The sequence below is a fragment of the Rhineura floridana genome, chromosome 5 (genome assembly GCF_030035675.1).
Source record: "Rhineura floridana isolate rRhiFlo1 chromosome 5, rRhiFlo1.hap2, whole genome shotgun sequence".
Taxonomy (NCBI): domain Eukaryota; kingdom Metazoa; phylum Chordata; class Lepidosauria; order Squamata; family Rhineuridae; genus Rhineura; species Rhineura floridana.
The window spans coordinates 153,625,515-153,646,812 of NC_084484.1; the positions used below are offsets into that span (position 1 = coordinate 153,625,515).

Here is a 21,298-nt window from a genome sequence, read left to right on the forward strand (position 1 = left end):
CAGCCATCTTCCTCTGCTCATCCTGAAGCCAATCCTGCTGCCTTGATAAAAGAGAGTGGGGGAGGACTTACAGAACAAGACCTTGTATGCTGTTTCCCCTTTAGCAAGCAGCTTCCCCATATTCCAAATCAAAAGTAAATTTCCACACAGGACTCTTTTTTTGGCCTTTCATTTCAAGCCACACCGCAATGATTCCACTCCACCTACAACTTCCTCTAAGCTTTTCCACAAAATGTTCTTAGTGCCCTTTGGTTTTCTGTTCCCTCTTTATAAAATAGAAGGTGTTTCCAGGCTCACTTTCACTTCCTTCGAATTAAACCAAAATGTATTGATGTCAATTTGTGAGCCTTCCTTTATTTTCAGCCAAAGTTGAAAAGAATCAGTCTCATGAAACCGAAATGTGTATACAAATGCCATTTTATCTCCCACTTTTTAATTACCTTTTTTATTCATGCTAGCAATTTTTCCTTCAGAGAGACTTTGTTTAAAAAGAATGTACTGTTATCCTTTACATTTTGATGCATAAAACATCTTTGCAGAGCGTAAGCATGAATAGTATACCATCATTCATATGCATCATGCATTATGCACTTGATCACCAAGGAGAGTGCTGTACACCACTATGCATGTTTGATTTCATTGGTGCAACCATGGGACATGGCAATTGATTTGTGATTTGCTATGGTTGCTTAGAAAAGCTTTTAACACAGAGCTTTTAAAAAAATCCTCAGTGCTAGAATGTTTCTAAGAAAAAATTACTCCAGCCCTTTTTTTTTAGTTTTGTTTTCGTTTTGCAAAGTTGAACATCTTCCTGCAGATTTCTATTTAGTGGCACCAAAGCCCTTCCAGTGTTATTTTTGATTAAACTGGGGCCATATCTAGCTCCTGTTTTCTTCACGTTCAGAAAAGGGCAGCCAAAATGATCAAAGGGATGGAGCAACTCCCCTATGAGGAAAGGTTGCAGCATTTGGGGCTTTTTAGTTTAGAGAAAAGGCAAGGAAGAAGAGACATGACAGTGGTGCATAAAAGTATACATGGCATGGAGAAATTGGACAGAGAAAAGATTTTCTTCCTCTCACATAAAACAAGAACTTAGGGGCATCCAATGAAGCTTAGTGTTGGAAGATTCAGGACAGACAAAAGAATGTAATTTTTCACAAAGTTCATGGAATTCGCTCCCACAAGTGGTGGTGATGGGCACCAGCTTAGAGTGCTTTAAAAGAGGATTAGACAAATTCATAGAGGACAGGGCTCTCAGTGTGACTACTGGCCACGATGGATATGTTTTACCTCTGCCATCACAGGCAGCATGCTTCTGAATACCAGTTGCTGGGAATTGCAGGTGGGTAGAGTGCTGTTGCTCATATCCTGCTTGCTGGCTTCCCATAGGCATCTGGTTGCCCACTATAAGAAGAGGATGCTTGACTAGATGGGCCTTTGGCCTGATCCAGTAGGCTGTTCTTTTGTTCTTAGGAGATCAGTAATTGGACTTCCTGGTGTCTTTTTATTTTCCTGCAAGCACCTGCAGGGCATCCCTAGAGGTGAGGTATGGGAGCTAGAGACCCAACCCTTTTTCTTTTATAAAGTGATGCTCATCCCTGCTGGGAATTCCATTGCACTTTTCCTTCTGTCTCTGTCTGCTTGGTCTGTGCATATCTTGTCCCTTGAAGCGAGGTGAAGAAGAGAATCCAGCTGGTAGATAGCAGACTGATAAAAAGCTATTCCTAAGTGTGCTGTGTCTCCTCCCAGCTACTTGGTATGCTCCAACATCAGTGCCAGTGCCAGGTGTGACTGGGCCCTTGGGCGCCAGCCTGCCCTGAGCCCCCTGCGTCCAGCCCCCCCTACAGACCATGAAGGACTGCTCTCAACTACCTTTTATCTTTCTGTGAATGCCCAGGGTGCACAGGTCGCTGCCATCAACCAAGATGGCGGCACAGGCTTCTCTAAGGGGCTGATACCCCTGCCGCCATCTTCGCTGTTGGCACGCATGCACACTATGCTGCGTGCGTGCACATGCCTGCCATCAATCAAGATGGTGGTAGGGGCATCAGCCCCTTAGAGAAGCCTCTGCCACCATCTTGGTTGATCGCTCGCAGGGCATTCACAGAAAGGGAGGAGGTGGAGCAGGAGGGTGCCACACGCCCACATGGTCTTTAAGGAGGGGCCGGGAGTTTCATCTCTGTGATCTGCAGCAGGGTTGGGAGTTGACCCTGCCAAGGATCCCAGAACGGGAGCGCTACTCCCACACTCTAAGGAGGGGCCCCTCTGGGACTCAGGGGCCCTCGGCCAGGGCCTGACCTGGCCGCTGTTTGGCACCGGCCCTGTCCATGATCTGTGCTGCTTTGTGCCGTGTGCATATTAGGGTTGCCAGGTCCATGGCCTGGGACTGATCCTGTATCTTTAGGAGAAGAGAAAGTCAGCCAAATTCAGGTGTTCTTGCAACTCTGTAATGGGGAAAACCACAAGGTGGAATTCTTCCTTCCTCCTGCCCAACTTTTAAAGATACAGAAGACCTCTTGGAGGCCAGGCCTGGCAACACTGCAACCTCGCTGCTGCTGCTAGTTTACATGTGTCCAGCAGGATAGTGAGGAGGTTGAAAGTGGCAGCTTGGTGCTTCTGAGCACACACCCAGATGGAGATAAGAGAAGCCCTGACTAGCCAATCCACACAGCACCAGTCTCCTCACTGCCTCACCCCTTCCTCTTTTCCTTCCGATAAACAGCAGTGACTCCGCCACAAGCAAGCAGGCTCCTAGCCGGCTGTTACTGGCTCAGGCTCTGTTCAGTGACTGGAACCTGGGAACCACTTGTATGCTATTGTCTTTGGGTCCCATGACCCAAGCTGTAAAAAATCTAAATGTAAAAAAGGGGCCATAGCTCAGTGGTAGAGCATCTGCCTTGTATGCAGAAGGTCCCAGATTCAGTCCCTGACATCTCCAGGTAGGGCTGGGAGAGACTCCTGCTTGAAACCCTGCTGCCAGTCAGTGTAGACAATGCTGAGCTAGATGGGCCAGTGGTCTGACTCAGTATAAGGCAGCTTCCTATGTTCCTATATAACATATTAGCAGTAGTGTAGTGGTAAATTCAGAAGTGGAGGGTCCCTTCATGATAGTCATAGCCACACACACCCTTTGTTGATGCTGGGTTGAGAATGAGATCCTTGTCAATACCTTCTCCCACAATAATAGACGTGTCTAGGAGCCAATCAGCATGAAAGGGGTGGTATTAGCTACTGAGAAGAGTCTTATCAGTGGCTGACTCACCTCCTTTCACTCTGATTGGCTCCAATCAGCAGGAAAGGACAAGGGAGTATGCTAGAAGACTCTTCTCAGTGACTGTCAGGCCCAGGATGTGACTCAGGAACCAGACCAACGGCTGTAGTTAATTCGTGTTTTATTAGGGTAATGTCCAAACAAAGACTGCGTTTTCTCATGAAGCAATACAGGGATACAGGTCCTGCGGCATTGGGAGAAAGTTGACAGAGCAAGGGACTTCTTCCCGCCTGTTCTTTAAGAAGGGGCCAAACGGGCGCGCAATCTTTTGCTCCTCCTTAACTGCCCCTCAGGTACTGCCCGCCTTCCCCCCCTTCTCTCCTGTCTTTTCAGCTGTCTGCGTGTGCGCGGTGAGGGGGGAAGCATCACCCCTCCTCTTCTGAAGTTTCCGATTCCAGGATGGGGGATAGGGGAGGGGCTGATGGTAAACTGCCTCCCCGCTTTTCGGCTGTGAGCAGCCCTCCCTCTTTCCCCTCTTGCTCTGAGCCTGAAAGAGGGGGAGGCGTGAGAATGTCCAGGGAGGGCTCAGGCTCCCCGTTGCTAAGCGACCTTATCACTGGCAGTTCCTCTGTTTCATCTTCGCTCCAAAGGGGGGAAGTTCCTCCCCCTTCCCTCTGCCATCCATCCGAATACTCTTCTCCCAACTCTCCGGGATCCAGCTCCCCGGGATTGGGACCCCAGCTCTGCCTTCCGACACCATCCCCCCTCCCAGGCTGTGCCCCCCTCCCCTTGTCTGGCTTGGGACGGTGGGGAAAACGTTGATGGAAAAGTTTTACCAATTCTGGAGCATGCACATCAGCTGCATCTTCCCATGATCTATCAGCCACCCCATAGCCTTTCCAGTGAATCAAGTACTGCAGCTTGTGGCGTCTGATCCTGGAATCTAAGATCTCCTCAACTTCAAAACTCAAGCTGCTCATTTACCAGGAGTGGAGCTCCGGGAGGTTCCTCCGGCCGTAACTCACTGGGAGGGGCGGCTTTCGTTAAGAGGGATCGATGGAACACAGGATGTATTTTAAACGTGTCAGGCAGCTTCAGTCGGTACGCCACGGGATTGATTTGAGTTTCTATTTCGAAAGGACCCACCCTCTTGTCTTGTAATTTTCTACATTTGCCCGGCATCTGGAGGAAGCGGGTGGACAGCCATACCTGGTCTCCCGGTTGAAGGGGGAGGCCCTCCTTCCTGTGCAGGTCAGCAACTCGCTTGTACTCCGTTTTGGCTTCGTTTAACTGCTGTTTCAGTGTCTGTTGCGCCGCTTGCAATTCCTTAAGGAAGTTCTCAGCTGCCGGTACCAGCATTCCTTCTGAGCTGCTTGGAAAGACTTTAGGATGGAATCCATAATTAGCAAAGAACGGGGTTTGTTGAGTGCTGGAGTGCAGAGAATTGTTGTAGGCGAACTCTGCAAAATGCAAATATGATACCCAGTCAGTCTGTTGATAGGACACATAACTTCGTAAATATCTTTCCAAAACGGCGTTCAAGCGTTCCGTCTGCCCATCTGTCTGGGGGTGATGGGCGGAGGAGAGTTTTAATTCCATCTGCAACTGTTTCCACATTGCTCTCCAAAATTTGGCTGTGAACTGAGTTCCTCGGTCTGAGACTATGCTGTTTGGCAATCCATGCAGCCGGTAGACTTCTTTTATGAATAACTTGGCCGTTTCTTTAGCCTCTAAGGCCCCTGCACAAGGAAGAAAGTGTGTCATTTTGGTAAGTAGATCCACCACTACTAAGATGGCTGTCATTCCTTGGGACTTGGGTAGATCAGTTATAAAATCCATGGAGAGGTCCTTCCAGGGTTCGTGTGGGACAGGCAACGGTTGTAACAGTCCTGCTGGTGTCCCTGTTTGTGTTTTTGTCCGCAGACAGACAGAGCAGGACTTTACATAACTCTCAATATCCCGACACATTTTAGGCCACCAGAAGTCCTTGGCCACGTTCTGAATGGTCTTGTAAATCCCAAAGTGTCCCACTGTGATGGAATCATGACACTGGCGTAGGATTCTGAGCCGTAATTCCCCTTCTGGCACATATCTGGCGGTTTTGAACCATAACAGTCCATTTCTCCAGTGAAAGGTTACTTCTGAGTCTTGACCTTGTCCGGTCTCCTGCTGATATTTTAGCATGTCTGCATCTTCTTGTTGTGCCTTTTTGAGTTCCTCTTCCCATGAAGGCTGGCATACTCCCAACGTTAATTTCTCTGGCGGGATTACGTACTGAGGCTGGTCCTCAGATTCACTTTCTTTGTATTGTGGCCGTCTGGATAAGGCATCCGCTCTCTGGTTTTTGGCTTCGGCATGGTAAGTAATCTGGAAGTTAAACCTAGTGAAGAACTGGGACCATCTTATCTGTCTCTGGTTCAGCTTTCTGGCTGTTTGGAGGCTTTCAAGATTCTTGTGGTCGGAGCGCACTTCAATTCGATGAGAGGTCCCCTCTAGGTATTGTCTCCAGTTTTCAAAAGAGTCCTTGATGGCCAGCAGCTCCTTCTCCCAAACTGTGTAGTTCTTCTCTGCAGGCTTTAACTTCCGAGAGAAGTACGCACAGGGGTGCAGCTCCTTCCCTTCTTGGTCTAATTGTAGCAGGACCCCCCGATGGCAAAATCTGAAGCATCTGCTTCCACTACGAAAGGGCGGTTCAGATCAGCAAAGCGCAGAATGGGCTCAGTAGCAAACCTTCTCTTCAGCTCCTCAAAGGCCTCGGTGGCGTTCTCTGTCCATTGAAACTTCTTTCCCCTTAAACAGTCAGTCAGAGGAGCTGTTAATTTGGAAAACCCTGGAATGAACTTTCTGTAATAATTGGCAAACCCCAAAAACCGTTGTACATCCTTTTTGGTGACAGGTTGGCCCCAGTCCAATATGCAGCTTACTTTCCCTGGGTCCATCTCCACGCCTTCCGCTGAGATTCGATATCCAAGGAAGTCTAGAGACTTGACGTCAAATCCACATTTCTCTAATTTAGCATACAGGTGATTTTCTCTCAGTCTCTTCAACACCGTCTTCACATGCTGGTCGTGGTCTTCCTGGGTCTTTGAGAACACCAGGATATCATCTAAGTAACAGATTACATACGTGTCCAACAAGTCTCTAAACACGTCGTTCATGAATTTTTGAAAAATTCCTGGACTTCCACAAAGCCCGAACGGCATGACCAGGTATTCATACTGTCCGTAAGCGGTCAAGAATCCTGTTTTCCATTCATCTCCCTCCTTCATTCTGATCAGATTGTACGCTCCTCTCAAATCCAACTTCGTGAAGATTTTTGCAGAGCGTAGTCGGTCCAGCAACTCTGAGATCAGGGGCAGCGGGTAGCTGTTGGGGATGGTGATCTGGTTCAATGCGCGATAGTCGTTACAGGGTCTGAGTTCCCCCCCCTTCTTTTTCACAAACAATAGTGGCGCTCCAGCAGGGGATTGTGAGGGGCGTATGAATCCTCGCCTCAGGTTTTTATCCAGGAATTCCTTCAGGGCCTCCCTGTCATTCTCTGTGAGAGAGTAGATTCTCCCTGATGGGATGCTGGCTCCTGGCACTAGGTCAATCGCACAGTCGTAAGGGCGGTGGGGGGGTAAAGTCTCTGCCTCTTTTTCATCAAACACATCTTTGAATTCTTCATACTTTGGCGGCAGGGTCACTTGCTCGATCTCTTGCACTGCCCCCGCTAAGGTGTTCTTGATTCCTTCAGGTTGACAGTTCTCCTGGCAATACTGTGAGGTGAACCACACCACCGCCTCCTTCCAACTTATTTTGGGTTCATGCTTTGCTAGCCAGGGCATTCCCAGAATCACCTCAAACTTCGAGAGATCTGACACGTATAGCGAAATGAACTCTTCGTGCCCAGGGATTTGAAGTTTCACTTCCTCCGTGGCTTGTGTCACCCCTCCTGACTTCAGGGGTCTCCCATCGATAGTCTCCACAGCTAGGGGAGCGTCCAGTTTCCACCGGGAAATTCCATGACGGTTGACTAACTTTGCATCAATAAAAATTGTGGAGGCTCCACTGTCAATTAAGGCAGTGGAATTAAACACCACTCCTCTGGAAGTTGTAATCCGAATAGGCAAGACCAACACCCCCTTTGAGGGAGGTTGGATCGTTGGGGGCCTTTATACAACGCTGCCCCCAGTTCACCGGCCTGCACGTGGACTGGGTGTTCTAGTTTCCCGACGGCTCGGCTTTCCCCCCTTTCAGTCCACAGTCTCTGGCCACATGGCCCGGCTTTGAACAATAAAAGCATAAACGTTCCCGGCGTCGTCTTTCCTTTTCTTCTTCCGACAGTCTTGGCCTAGCCCCTCCCTGTCCCTCAGTTGCATTACCTGCCATCCCTGCAGTGGGAAGGGTCTTGTTGCGGGATGCCGAGGCTGAGTATCTCGGGACCTCCTGCTTCCTTTCTAGGCGCCTTCCTTCCATCCGGTGATCTATCTGTAGGCATAGCCGGATGAGCCCTGGTAGGTCAGCGGGGGGGGAGGTCCTGGCCAACTCATCCAGGATTTCAGCATTTAATCCACTCCGGTACATAAACATCAGGGCGGCGTCATTGTAACCAGTTTCCTGGGACAGAATTTTAAAAGCGTTAGTGTACTCGGAAACAGTCCCTTTAGCTTGCTTCAGAGCGCCTAGTTGCCGCGCTACTGTTTCAGCCCTTTGCGGGTCTTGAAACATCTCGGTCATCTCCTGTATAAATCCTCTGTACCTTCCTAAGACAGTATCCTTTCTCACGAGATACGGAGTCACCCATTTTGCAGCTTCTCCCTCCAGGAGGCTAATCACGAAAGCTACTTTAGCCCCATCGTCTGGAAATTCCGTGTGCCTGACATCCAGATATAACTCACATTGAGCCACGAAGGTTGCCAACTGATCACTTTGTCCCGCGTATTTTGGGGGCAATCCAATGGGAACCTTTACTACGGCAGCTGGAGGGGCTGTTCGCATCTGGTCTATCGTGGCCTTCAAGGTTTGATTATCCGTCTTCAGCGCCTTGACTGCTGCTAGCAGGGCTTGAACATCCGTCTGCAAATCAGCTACCTTAGTCCTCAAGAGTTCCACTTCTTCCGTCTCAGAAGTGGGGTTCGTCCCCCCCGCTGCTCCCTTTGACATCTTGTCCCAGTCAAGTGAAGAGAGCGTTGAGGGTGATTTAGGTGGCTCTGTCAAGCTGTCAGGCCCAGGATGTGACTCAGGAACCAGACCAACGGCTGTAGTTAATTCGTGTTTTATTAGGGTAATGTCCAAACAAAGACTGCGTTTTCTCATGAAGCAATACAGGGATACAGGTCCTGCGGCATTGGGAGAAAGTTGACAGAGCAAGGGACTTCTTCCCTCCTGTTCTTTAAGAAGGGGCCAAACGGGCGCGCAATCTTTTGCTCCTCCTTAACTGCCCCTCAGGTACTGCCCGCCTTCCCCCCCTTCTCTCCTGTCTTTTCAGCTGTCTGCGTGTGCGCGGTGAGGGGGGAAGCATCACCCCCTCCTCTTCTGAAGTTTCCGATTCCAGGATGGGGGATAGGGGAGGGGCTGATGGTAAACTGCCTCCCCGCTTTTCGGCTGTGAGCAGCCCTCCCTCTTTCACCTCTTGCTCTGAGCCTGAAAGAGGGGGAGGCGTGAGAATGTCCAGGGAGGGCTCAGGCTCCCCGTTGCTAAGCGACCTTATCACTGGCAGTTCCTCTGTTTCGTCTTCGCTCCAAAGGGGGGAAGTTCCTCCCCCTTCCCTCTGCCATCCATCCGAATACTCTTCTCCCAACTCTCCGGGATCCAGCTCCCCGGGATTGGGACCCCAGCTCTGCCTTCCGACAGTGACAAACACACTCCCCTTTCATGATGATTGGCTTATAGGATGCAGGAAACATAGGAGCCCTGCTGGGACCTTGCTCCCAAAAAAGTAAGGGGTCTAAGACCCCCCGAGACCCTAGGTGACTACACCCCTGCATATCAGGCTACCTCTATTTAGGTTCTGGCTGCTCTGCACTGAGTCTGGTTAGTGTTATATGTCTTCTTTCTCTTCCTCTGTAAGTACAAAACAGTTATTTACAAAATATGACGCGGGGATTCTGCAGCAGTACCCAAAGTTGCCGGATAAGAAAACATAAACATTGGCCCTTGATCCTTAAACATCACTCACCAGCAACAGAAGAATGTTGCTCCCTGTTGTTCTTGTTTTGCAGGAAGCCTGGAAACGTGCTTAGATTTATTTCTAGTGCACTGCAGAAATGAATAACTTCTGTGCAGATTGCAATTGCAGAGGACTGAAGAGGGGTTTCTCAGTCACTGAGCTCATTAATGTAATTTCTGCCGAGTGGTTTTTTTTTTAATGTTGCCATTATAAAGAACGCTTTGCAATATTATTTTTGTCCATCTGTGGGAAGTTCAGGGGCATCCTCCTGCCACCGGTTCTCTTTTTCAGAGTTGAGAGGACTGGGATCCTCTGGTTATCTCTGTGAGCGTAACACTTTTTAAACGAGCAGATATATAATTATACACATAATCATATACATTGTTCTCTGGGAGTAGGAGTGGTGGTGAGAGGTATGCTGGTGATCTCAAGGGGACTGGCCAGTAAGCACCATTCAAAGCCAGCTTTTCCTTGCCTCAAAATGAACCATGCTGAAAAACTGTGCAACCAGTGGTTTTTTTTTAGAGCTTGCCAAGGGACAGAGAAAGGCATATTTGTTATGTGGTAAGGGCACTTTCTAGTTGTTCCCACTGCTTCTAAAATGTGGCATTGCCACTGCAGTTGATTGCCTAAAACAGAGATGGGGAAACATGTAGCCCTCTAGATGTTGTTTGAATCCTGACCACTAGGTTAGACTAGATGGACCTTTGGCCAGATCCAGTAGGGCTCTTTGTATATTCTTATGCTGGCTGAGACTGATGGGAGTCAGTGTCCAACAATATCTGCAGGGCCACAGGATTCCCCCATCCTTGTCCTAGAAGTACTACATGATCATTCATGCAGGTTTAGAAGGTCCTTCACCTTAGTAATGGCCACTGACTCAAAGGAATTTCTTCTATTAGTTGATGCAGTAGCAGACTGCATGGTGGGGCAGAACTGCTTACCTGACCTCCCGGCAGGTGAATTGCTGCTGCTTACTGGGAAGAAGTTGTGGGGAAGGTGGCACAGTGCAAATGACCAATAGAGCCAATCCAGTGCATTTGCACTCTGCCGCCTTCCCCGCAGCCTCGCTCTTCCCCCTCCTCCTAGTAAGCAGCAGCGACTCACCTGCTGGGAGGTCAGGTAAGCACTCCGCCCCACCATGCCATCAGCTACTGAGTTGATGAATTGCTTCCAGGGCTACAGCCTCCAAGGTAAAGGCACCGTTTCTACACTATTCATGGAAGAACTAAGTAGCTTGGTGACAATGCTGTCTTGGTTTCTTCTTCGAGAACTTCTACTTTTAAAACAGCAACCTTTTAAATCATGAATGAATGCATGTTTGAGTGATCCATCCTTCCTTCCTTCCTTCCTTTATGAAACAGCATCTCTTCAAAATTCTGTGACCATAAGCACCAACCAGGGGAATATGTGTTCTATGCAGAAAACGATGATTTGTATGTGAAGAGAACATTGAAACTCTATGTGAAGAGTGAGTAAAAACAATGAGAGAGAAAGAAAGCAAAATAGGAAGTGTTTGGCTCCATGCTGCTACTGCTCTTCTTCTTGCTAAGGATAGGGGAGAAATTTGATTCAGTTTGCATTGAAAGGCAAACCCAGAGCTTGGAAAAGTTACTTTTTTGAACTACAACTCCCATCAGCCCAATCCAGTGGCCATGCTGGCTGGGGCTGATGGGAGTTGTAGTTCAAAAAAGTAACTTTTCCAAGCTCTGGGCAAACCTACCTAATTTGCCATTTCTGAAACAATGCACAAACCCAATAAAAAAACTAGTCAGAAAGAGGGGCCTGAAAGGCCACATTTGGCCTGGGGATCGAGGTTGCCCACCCCAGGCCGAGCATCTCTGCTTAAAGGATCTCACATAGCAGGGTTGCAAAAGACTTGTGCTTGGGACCTTGGACAGGGGCTGCCAGTTAGGATAGATGGACGATGGGTTAGATAGACCAATGGTCTAACTTGTGTTTAAGGCATGCTGTAAATAGGTTTGGATGGTATTCAATGCTAGTCCTACTCCCAGTATACCCATTGAAGTTAATAGACATGACTAACGTAGGTTCATTAATTTCAATAGGTCTACTCTATTCTGAGTAGGATTTCATTGAAGACAACCCTTTGCTCCTAATATTTCATCCTGGGTTTGCCTCCAAACATGAGACAAGAATGAATGCTGCTTGCTGCCTTTATTTAGTCCTAGGCTTAAGCACACTTATCTGGAAGCTAGCTCCCTTCAGTCAATACAACTTGTTTCAAAGGGTTCTTCCAGACTGCTGCTATATTGAGGTGGGATTCAATCACAACACAGCAAATTCAGGTCATGCAATTAAAGTTGATTGGGAGACCTTGTGCAACAAATCCGCTTCCCAAAAGATCAGACTTTTTGCTATAAGGAAGGCGATGGGGAGACGTACTGGAAAGTATGAGATAACACTTGTTTTGATGTAATATCTAACTTCTCTGCAAACAAATCAGAAGGAATGCTCAACAAACAGCTAGTCTGGGGCTGTAAACACACTAGTCACCAGATCAAAGCGTTTCCATGAGCCACACCTGGAGGGGGAATGGGTTGATCTGCCAATCGATTGTGAAATCTCTTTGAAGCTGAATTTTTAAAAATGCACTCAAGCTGCTCTCACCAGTTTTTACAGTAAAAAGGGGTGGGGTTTGATTAGCGTCATGTGCCCGTTTTCAGAAAAGAGAGGTGGAGACGCACTAGAACTGGAAGAACAGTGAGTGTGTTTCTACCTTGGAAGTGCCTTGAGTAAGTGTGAATCTACAATCAGGGTTAGGTAGTGATATGGCTATAGGAAAGCCAAATGTATAGGGAGGTTTGTTCTGACAAAGTTTTGGAATTCTCATTCTAAAGTGTTCTGTATTTTTTGCTATATCTTTTGCAGGGGGCCCTGATGTAAAAATGTATGTGACACCAAGTCATATTTCTTGCATCGCGGAGAGCAATCCTGCATCATCTTGGGTCTGGAGGAAGTGTTCTGAAAAGCAATTAAAGTAAATAAGGATGTTTATGTCGCTTTCCATGGATGCTAGTGGCTGTATCTTTGAAAGTGACCAATAGGCTGTGATGTGGTTTAGGATTGTGGAAGTTGTATTTTTTGGAGTTCTGTTAAAGCTAATAACTTGTCACAGGGACAGGAGCACTTGATTTGCCTCATTGGGTCAGACCAAAGGTTTACCTAGCATTCTCCTTGTCAGCCTTTCAGATGCTAAACTCGCTGATAGGTGCTCAGGAGGGGGTCAAACCAACCACTCTTCTAGCAGGCAAAAAGATGTACATACAAAAGGCTCAAAAATTGTGAATGTGCTTTGAGTTTCCCTTTCAGTGTATATGACTCTGTATTACAGATGGGGAGGGATTTGATTCAGTTCACATTTAAAGGTGAATTTACCTAATTTGCACTTTCTGAAACACAGCCAGCCTTCAAAATTTGCACTTCTCTGAATTTTGCAGTGCAGTTGTCCAGTCCAGTAATGTGCACAAAAATGCATATGAAGGGAACAGAAAATTTATTTTTATTTTTATTTATTGTATTTGTATACATAAAATGCATATATTAGTTTTAAAAAGCATACAAAATGCATTATATTAGGGGAAACTGCTTTGCAAACTATGTGTTGGACAAAGTTGCATACAAAAATGAGAATATTAGGAGAAATTTGCATTACAATGCTGATGAAATTTCAGGATGATTATACACGCGCGCACACGCACACACACAGCAAACTGACATGGAAATGTGAAGAACTGAATTTATGCTTGGAAAAATTAGAAACTGATTGAAACTGACATTGACAGATTCACCCATTCCTAGTCTGTAGCAGACCAATGAATCCAATTCTATTACGCGACAGACAAGCACTGTCTGGCAGCTCCATTGTTGCTACCTTCAACTGAAACGTATCTGGCTCCTCAGCAGGAGGAAGTGGTGGTAAATGCTTCTTAGTTGGTCAGGCCCCTAAACCATAAAAACTTTTTAATGTCAAATGCCTCATTCCCGTAGGAGTAATCTCTTGGGGGTTCCATACCACCAGCGGTCAGGGCCAATGCCAAAAGTGGAGGGGAGTTCGTCCCCTCTTCTCTCTCTTTTGTCCCCTCCCCTTCACCTCTTCTCCCCCACGAACAGCATTGAGCAAAACACTCTGCTTCACTGTAACTGCTTCTAAATGGACCTTATCTTGAAGTTGCTGTAAATCCCCCTCCTTTCTTTTAAAAGGCACACAAAACACTCCCTGGCTTCATTCCCCGCTACAGAAAGGGCATCTTTGGACACCTATTCTTTAGACAGAAACAGCCCAAATGAAAAAGCATGGAAGCATAAACCTTCTATGGGGAAACTGAGAGTAAGTGGGAAATGTATAGGGAGATTCTGATTGATCCCTCTTTTAAGATCTGTTCAGGAAATAGAGTGTCAGAGACATCCAGGTCCTTATCCAAGCTTCCTTTTATTAGGGTGGGGGAAGGAGTTTAGAGGCCCTCAGGCACCAGTTCTTAAAGTTTACAAAGTTGTCACAAAGCTGGCCATTTAGCAGAGCCAATGGAGTGGCCCTGCTTCCCTTCTCTCCCTGTGGTGCAGCCTAGTAGAATGGCTATTGCTTGCTGATGAGAGAGAGGAAGAGCCAAAAGCAGCTGGTTGCTCAGCAGAGCCAATGGAGTAGCCCTGCTAACCTTCCTCTGCTACAGCCCAATTGAATGGCTCTTGCTAGCTGATGAGGGAGAGGATGGGCCAAAGGCAGATGGTCTTTCAGCAGAGGAGATGAAGTGCAGGTTGATGGAATGGTTGACCCATGACGCCACATAAAATGTGGTGGCCATGAGTCACCTCACTATTACTTCACTGATGACATATATGGTGGAGGATGGTCAGGTAGACTGATCCTGAGACCCCATTTTTTATCAGTCAACATTGTAGCCCAGGGATGGACAATGGATCAGGCTGGAGGGCCAGATCCTTATCTCCATACTCACACACATACACACACACATGGGCAAAGTTGGACAGGTGGGTGTGGCCATCCAGCTGTTAATCACCTGACATCACAAATGTATTTATTTTATTAGATTTATATCCCGCCCTTTCTCCCAGTGGAGCCCAGGTGATCTGTTTTTGCCCATGTGGCTTGAAATCAAACTATGTAACCCAAACGTATGTGCAGTACTTCCTAAGCGCCAACAATCAGCTGATAGTTAGTCCTTGAGAAGTGGTGCCCAAGAGGTTGCACAGACAGTGCTGATCAGTAGTGCCAGCAAATCTCCTTTCATCCAAGCCCCACCTTTACCTGCCCCACACCTGACTTCATCTGAGGTGTAAGGCAGGTCGTTGTGGCTTGGCTGAAACTGCCTTGCAGGGTAAATGGGAAGTCCTGGTGGGCCTAATGAAGCCCATGGGCTGGAAGTTACTCTCACCTGTTCTAGCCCATAATATGCAGATCTAGACACATCTGCCAAATAAAAATATGTGGGCTAAAAAAATTAAAGTTGCCAGCTACACCATTCCTACACAGCTACTAAAAGAATATTAAGATATAGGAGGCACCCACTTCTGCTCTTAATAATGTCCTCGACTTTCCAAAAATTTGGGTAACAATAGAAATTGTAAATAACTTTCTTTTCCCCACAGTTGTACAGAAATCACAGACGGGATTTCAAATGACATGCGTGAAGGAAAGACTTTTGGTTTCTGGAGTGTAAACAGCACTTTAAACACAACAGAAACACAAAATGGATTTTTTGTTGAGTGCTGTGCAAACAATTCATTGGGCTTAGCCTGTAAAAGACAAAGAAAAGGTATTGTAGAGTTGTGCCGATGCAGCAGTCTGAGTAAACAGGCCAATGTGATGTCCTCCTGATGTTGTTGATGGGAAACCTCCCATCAGCCTCAGCCAAAATGGCTAATGGTCAGGGTTGATTGGGAATTGTAGCCCAATGACATCTGGAAGGCACCACATTGGCTAATCCTGATGTACAGAATACTATGACATGTTGTGGAGTATTGTGCTTTCATAGGCAATTTGCAGTTTTCGCTTATATAATTAGATTTTAGAGTCCAAAAGGGACCTTTCCACATGGAACTTAAGTTAAAGGTCATGCTACCCAAAAAAAAAACACAAGGAAAAAAGCAGTTTGTTCAGTGCTTTTTTTTTTCTTTGGGTAGCATGACCTTTAACTTAAGATAAGTTATTTGGGTTTTAGAGACCTAGAGCGGCCAACTAACTTGTTCCATCAATGCAGGGATTTCCATTTGCTCAATGGAATTTTCCTCTCCCTGGGCTGTCCCCAGATATGCTCTGGAGGGTTGGGTAAAACTCCAGAACAGATTTAGGGGGCACGCGGCAGGACGAGAGGGGAAAAGTTTTCTTGAAGAAGCAGGAATCCTTGCCCTGATGAAACGAGTTACTTGGATACCACCCCTAAGTTCTTTGTCTCTGAATCTATGATGTGCTGGATCCATGGTAGCACCACATTTGAATTACTGCCGTCCTCACCATGGTTTGTGTGTGTGTGTGTGAGAGAGAGAGAGAGTGAATGGGTGTGTGCTGTGCCTTGGCAGTAACCCTAAGACAGGTCACAGTTTCCATTTTACAAGTGGGGAACTGAGGCTGAAAGTGAATCTATGGAAGTAGTGGGTGGGACTCACTTAAACCTGGATCTCTCAGACTTAAATCTAGATGTTTGTTCACTGGGAACACACTATAAAGCCTAATATTGGCTCACTAAAGGAGAAAGCATAACAGATTTAAATGTCTCATTTATGGACATTGTGTGGTTGCTTGTTTCAATTTCACTTTTAGCTGTTTTTATGAGTGACTCTGTTTTGGGGCTGTGTTATAATACATGGGTTCCATGCTACAGAGCAAGGGAGCCATTGTATGTAAAACTAAATTAATATTTGTAACTTCAAAAATGAGACCTGTGGCCTTACCCTGAACACCATCATACGTATTGTGGCAACAGCTTTTGTAGATAGGAGCCTGTTTAATCAGATGCCCAAGGTCGTTTTATTTTCAGTGATACAATGAAGTGCTGACTGTCCTTAACAATTCATCTCTCTTCAAATTGCAGAAGTAATTGTATATCTCCCACCAAATAACGTTGCATTATATGGAACTACTGGATTCTGTTTTCCAATAATTGCTGTGTTGTGCATCTTAATTTGCCAAAACTACAAAAAGGTAACAGCTTCGACCGATGCCTGTCATTCACTTGCTTTTTTTACCTTGAATGTCCTTTTCACTATTCAAAATTTACCATTCCCTGTAGCAATTTAAGTATGAGAGTCAGCTTCAAATGATACAGATGGTTGGCCCTTGTGATAATGAATACATCTATGTTGATTTCAATGAAGTTGAGTATGAACTCAAGTGGGAGTTTCCCAGAGAAAATCTGGAATTTGGTGAGTTTCATGGCACGCATCATGACATTAGTAAGCGCATTGCCAAAGTGAAATATGGGAAGAACATTTTCATTTCTTTTTCTTACAGGGCAAGTACTTGGCTCTGGTGCCTTTGGGAAGGTGGTGAATGCTACTGCATATGGAATTAGTGAAACGGGAGTGTCCATCCAGGTTGCAGTCAAAATGCTAAAAGGTAGCATATGTTGTGGGGACGTAGTGTGTGATCCATTTGTCCTGTAAAGCGGGGTAGGGAACTTGTGGCCCTCCAGATATTGTTGGAGCACAGCTCCCATCAACCCTGACTAGGGATGGGGGAGACATTCAGACTGCATTTAAGGCTGGCAGAGCAAACAACCATTTGCAATTAAGAGATGAGGCAAGGTAATCAAGGCATCAGGTAGCTTGGTCTGACATCAGCTTAGTCTCCTTTGTAGAGACTAGTTGTTCAGGCTGAGGAAGTAGAATGTGAGAATTTATAAGGGCAAAGCAAAAACCCCACTGGTGCCTTGTGTCACCTGACGGCTACTGAGTCAGCAAACTGAAGGATCTCCTTCTGTCCAGCTGCATTGGGGACACCCAAGCACAGCAGGTAACAGGCCAATGGCTCCCCCTTCTGGCCACCTACCAAGGTGGCACAGAGAGAAAAGCACTTTAGTTTGTCTGTGCAAGATCTCAAATCTCGTTGCCTTTCAACAAGGCCTTCGCTAAATACATAGCTAGTGATTAGTATTTTTAAATGTCTGCAGACTCTGATTTTTTCTTTTAAGAGTTGCACATGCCCATTTTATTGTTTGAGGGAGATATATTGCAATTGGAAGTTTCTGGCGAAATGCAAGTCTTCGAACTGGCTAGTGCTATGTTTGCTATAGGGTTCTTGGGTGTAATGCAGCTGTGCAACCATGATATTATACAGCCACAAGAGTGGCTGTATACTATAGCTAGCATGGATTTTTTGCATTCTGCAATGTTAAATTGAAAATACCCCCCATTCTGCTGCTTCCCATAAGCTCATTTCAAAACAAAGCCTTACAAAACGTATAGTCCTGAACTCAAAAACGCTTGCTTAACAACCCTCTAAGTCTTCATGCTGATACATAAAACAGAGAGAATTGAGAGTTCAAAGTGTAAAACAGGAGAGAAACATCCAGACCCCTATTTTTTCTGTCATTGGACTTTTTTCTGTGAGTGGTCTCATAATTTGTTGAAATTAATTAAAATCAGCCATGTTCACAGAGTACCTGCAATTCTATTACTGTCCTTGCCCCATACTCTGACTTTCATCTTCTGCAGTTTAAATGTTAAAAAATGCATGCCTGATTTTTAATTAATTTAAGAAATCTAACATTGAAGTCTATTATAGTGTTGGGAATACTCAGTAAGAATCATCAGTGTTCTAAAAGCCGGACTCACAGCTGTTTGACTTGGCTAATCAGGGGGCTACAACCATGCCAGATATTTATTCCACTTTAGACAATCATGGCTTCCCTTGAATAATCCTGGGAAGAATAGTTTGTGAAGGGGGCTGAGAGGAGACTCCTATTCCCCTGACAGAACTCCAGTGGCTAGAGTGATTTAACCATCAGCCCCTCTTCTGGGGATTGTAGGTCTGTGAGGGGAATAGGGCCTCTCCTAGCAACTCTCAGCACCGTTCACAAACTACACTTCCCAGATTCTTTGGGGGAAGCCATGACTGTCTAAAGAGGAAATAAAGGTCTAGCCTGGGTGTGGCCAGGGACAGTTTCGATTTAAATATGGGTGGGAGACTACATGTGCCTGCTGTAGAATAAAAAGGTGGGGGAAACCCTGAACAACAATGATACTGTTCATAATGTTTTCCTTTTAGAAAGGAAAGGGATTTTCCCTCTCCTCTCCCCCTTCTTCCCTACCCCTCCCCTTTCTGCCATCCTCCTCCCCTCCCTGCCCCTCTCCCAGATCAGTTTCACCTATCCTAAGCACAATTGTACAGGTGTAAATCCCATTGAACTCAAAAAGCATGCAAATGATTACACTTGCCCTTCCCTCCTCCTCCCTCCTATCCCCTCCCTTTTGCCTCTTCCCTCCCCCTCCTCTTCCAATCCCTCCCACCTCCTTCCCCCTCCCTTGCTCCTTCCCTCTCCTGTCCCCTCCCCCCTCCTCCATGGTCAGGTTTACCAATCCTAAGCATGATTGTACAGGAGTAAATCCCATTGAACTCAATAAACATGCAAATGATCAGACCTGCCTTTCCCCTCCCCCCTCTCCCTCTCCTCTCTTTCCACGTCTCTCCTTCCCCTCCCCTCCTTCCACTCTTCTCTCCCTCCTTCCTCCTTCCTTCTCTCCCATGGTCAGTTTCACCTATCCAAAGCATGATTGCATGGGAGTAAATCCCACTGAACTCAATAAGCATTCACATGATCAAATCTGCCCTCCTCCTCCCCTACCCCTGCCCTTCCTCCTCCACCCCTGCCCTTCCTCCTCCTCTCCCCATCCCCCTGTGGTCACTTTCACCTATTGTAAGCATGACTGCAGGGGAATAAATCTTATTGGACTCATAAGCGTGCAAATGATCAATCCATTCTCAGCAAACTTGCACAGGATCCCATTTCTTCTCTCCCAGATTAAAATGCAGAGAAATTCACTAATAGGCAAAAAAAACCTTGCAGTTTAAGAACATACCTATAGCCAGAAGATATTTCTATCAATTTTTAAAAAGCAGGGAAATTCGGCAGCTATAGTGAATGTACCAGAGGAGCAGGAGACCTGGTCTCCTGTCTGAGATATTGTACTACTATACAAATTTGTAAAAATGCAAATACAGTTTGGGTTGGTCTTCCATAGTCCAATCCTGTGTAGCTTGGAAGTATTTGGTAACATATGCCTCTGAGCATATGGTGAGTGGTGGCAACACCTGCAATCAGCCCAAATAAGAGAAAAAGACATGTGCTGTGCTGATCTTGTTTGAACAGGGAGGAAGCAGCAATATTAAGACAGTTGATATTTCAGATAGTCCCTTTAAATATGCTTGATTTACTTTGCAATTTTAGTTAAGTTTCCTATAGTAAATCATTTTCTTTTGCTTCTGTGAATATGTGAAGTACAGCAACACTTTGCAAAATTTACACTAAAAAAACTCCAAAAACAATTGTAGAATAATGGCACTGACTATTCTGCAGAATAGTCTCCAGTGAACATCAGGAGTGTCTCAGTTTGCACAAGATAAAACAGTGGGAGGTTAAATATATTCTAGCAAATGTCTAGTTGTGCTCTATGTTTTTAATTGACCATGCCCACCTTTCCTTAAGTGGAGTAGTTTAAGCATAGCAGGCTGAAAACATGCATCTTGGGCAGGCCAAGTTTGTTTTTTCCAACAGCTAGTGTCATTGCTTAAGTAGCAACAAATTGTAATGTGTCTGATTTTACATCAAACTGCAGCCTCAGATTCAACTGTTAAATGCACCCAAAATAGAAATAGAGCATAGCCTCCAGTTTGAAACACAAAAGGCTGTCTTCACCATCATATGATATTGACCAATAAAATAAAAGGCTTTGAAATTAATAAAAATTAATTTAAATTAATAAAAATAAATTTGACACATATTTCTAGGATGAATAATGAAAGAAATATAATTTTCTAGGTTAGATTCTCTGTAGATGCAGTAGCAACACAGGAAAGAAACAAAGTAAGAACACCAACAAACATACAAAAATGTAATTCTCCATCTTTGGAGATGGCAGGTGTTGCCACCACTCACCATATGCTCAGAAGCACATGTTACCCAATTCTTCTAAGCTACACAGGAAGTAGATTGGACTGTGAAAGACCAACCCAAATTGTGTTTGCATTTTGACAAATTTGTAGGGCAGTACAATATCTCAGAGAGGAGGTCAGGTCTCCTGCTCCCCTGATGCATTCACTATAGCTGCCCAATTTCCCTGCTTTTTAAAGTTTGATAGAAATATCTGTTGGCTATAGGTATGTTCTTAAACCACAAGGGTTTTTGCCTGTTAGTGAATATGCACTTAACCAAGCAGTATGTCCCATTCAGTGAAGGCTGATCCATTAGAATGAGCAAGCCACGGCTCCATCAAGCTCAGTCTGCTTTCAACTAGCCCCCACCTGCCTGACTCCTTACTTACAACCAGTCTGGGGGGGAGTGTCACTACTGTCAGCCACCTCCTCCTTGGCCTCAGTGCTGCCTTTGTAGAACTCAGCAGAGTTCTGCTGATAATGTGGCTTCGTACACTGAGAATCTAATGCAGTTTTGCCCAACTTGGTGTTCTCCAGATGTTGAACTGCAACTCCTAATAGCATGGTCAATAGTCAAAGATGGTGGGAGATGTAGTCCAAACATCTGAAGGTTGAGGAAGGCTGATATAAAGCATTAAAACATGTAGACATGTAAATATAACTACATTTCTGATGCTGTTACATTTACAGAAAAATATAGCTCTTCCGAAAAAGATGCTCTAATGTCAGAACTCAAAATGATGACTCACATTGGAAGCCATGAAAACATTGTGAATCTACTTGGAGCTTGTACCATATCAGGTAAGGA

The 21,298-nt window shown here is 45.7% G+C and overlaps 1 protein-coding gene across 4 annotated transcripts in view; it reads left to right on the forward strand.

The window, feature by feature from the left end:
- FLT3 (fms related receptor tyrosine kinase 3) overlaps positions 1 to 21,298 on the forward strand; it is a 116,776-nt gene that overhangs the window by 54,111 nt on the left and 41,367 nt on the right. For all 4 annotated transcript variants that reach the window (XM_061628502.1, XM_061628503.1, XM_061628504.1 and 1 more), the window contains 7 exons: positions 10,727 to 10,833; positions 12,255 to 12,363; positions 14,991 to 15,157; positions 16,433 to 16,542; positions 16,631 to 16,763; positions 16,852 to 16,956; positions 21,181 to 21,291. In XM_061628502.1, coding sequence (XP_061484486.1) covers positions 10,727 to 10,833; positions 12,255 to 12,363; positions 14,991 to 15,157; positions 16,433 to 16,542; positions 16,631 to 16,763; positions 16,852 to 16,956; positions 21,181 to 21,291 — 842 coding nt within the window. The remainder of the gene's footprint in view (positions 1 to 10,726; positions 10,834 to 12,254; positions 12,364 to 14,990; positions 15,158 to 16,432; positions 16,543 to 16,630; positions 16,764 to 16,851; positions 16,957 to 21,180; positions 21,292 to 21,298) is intronic.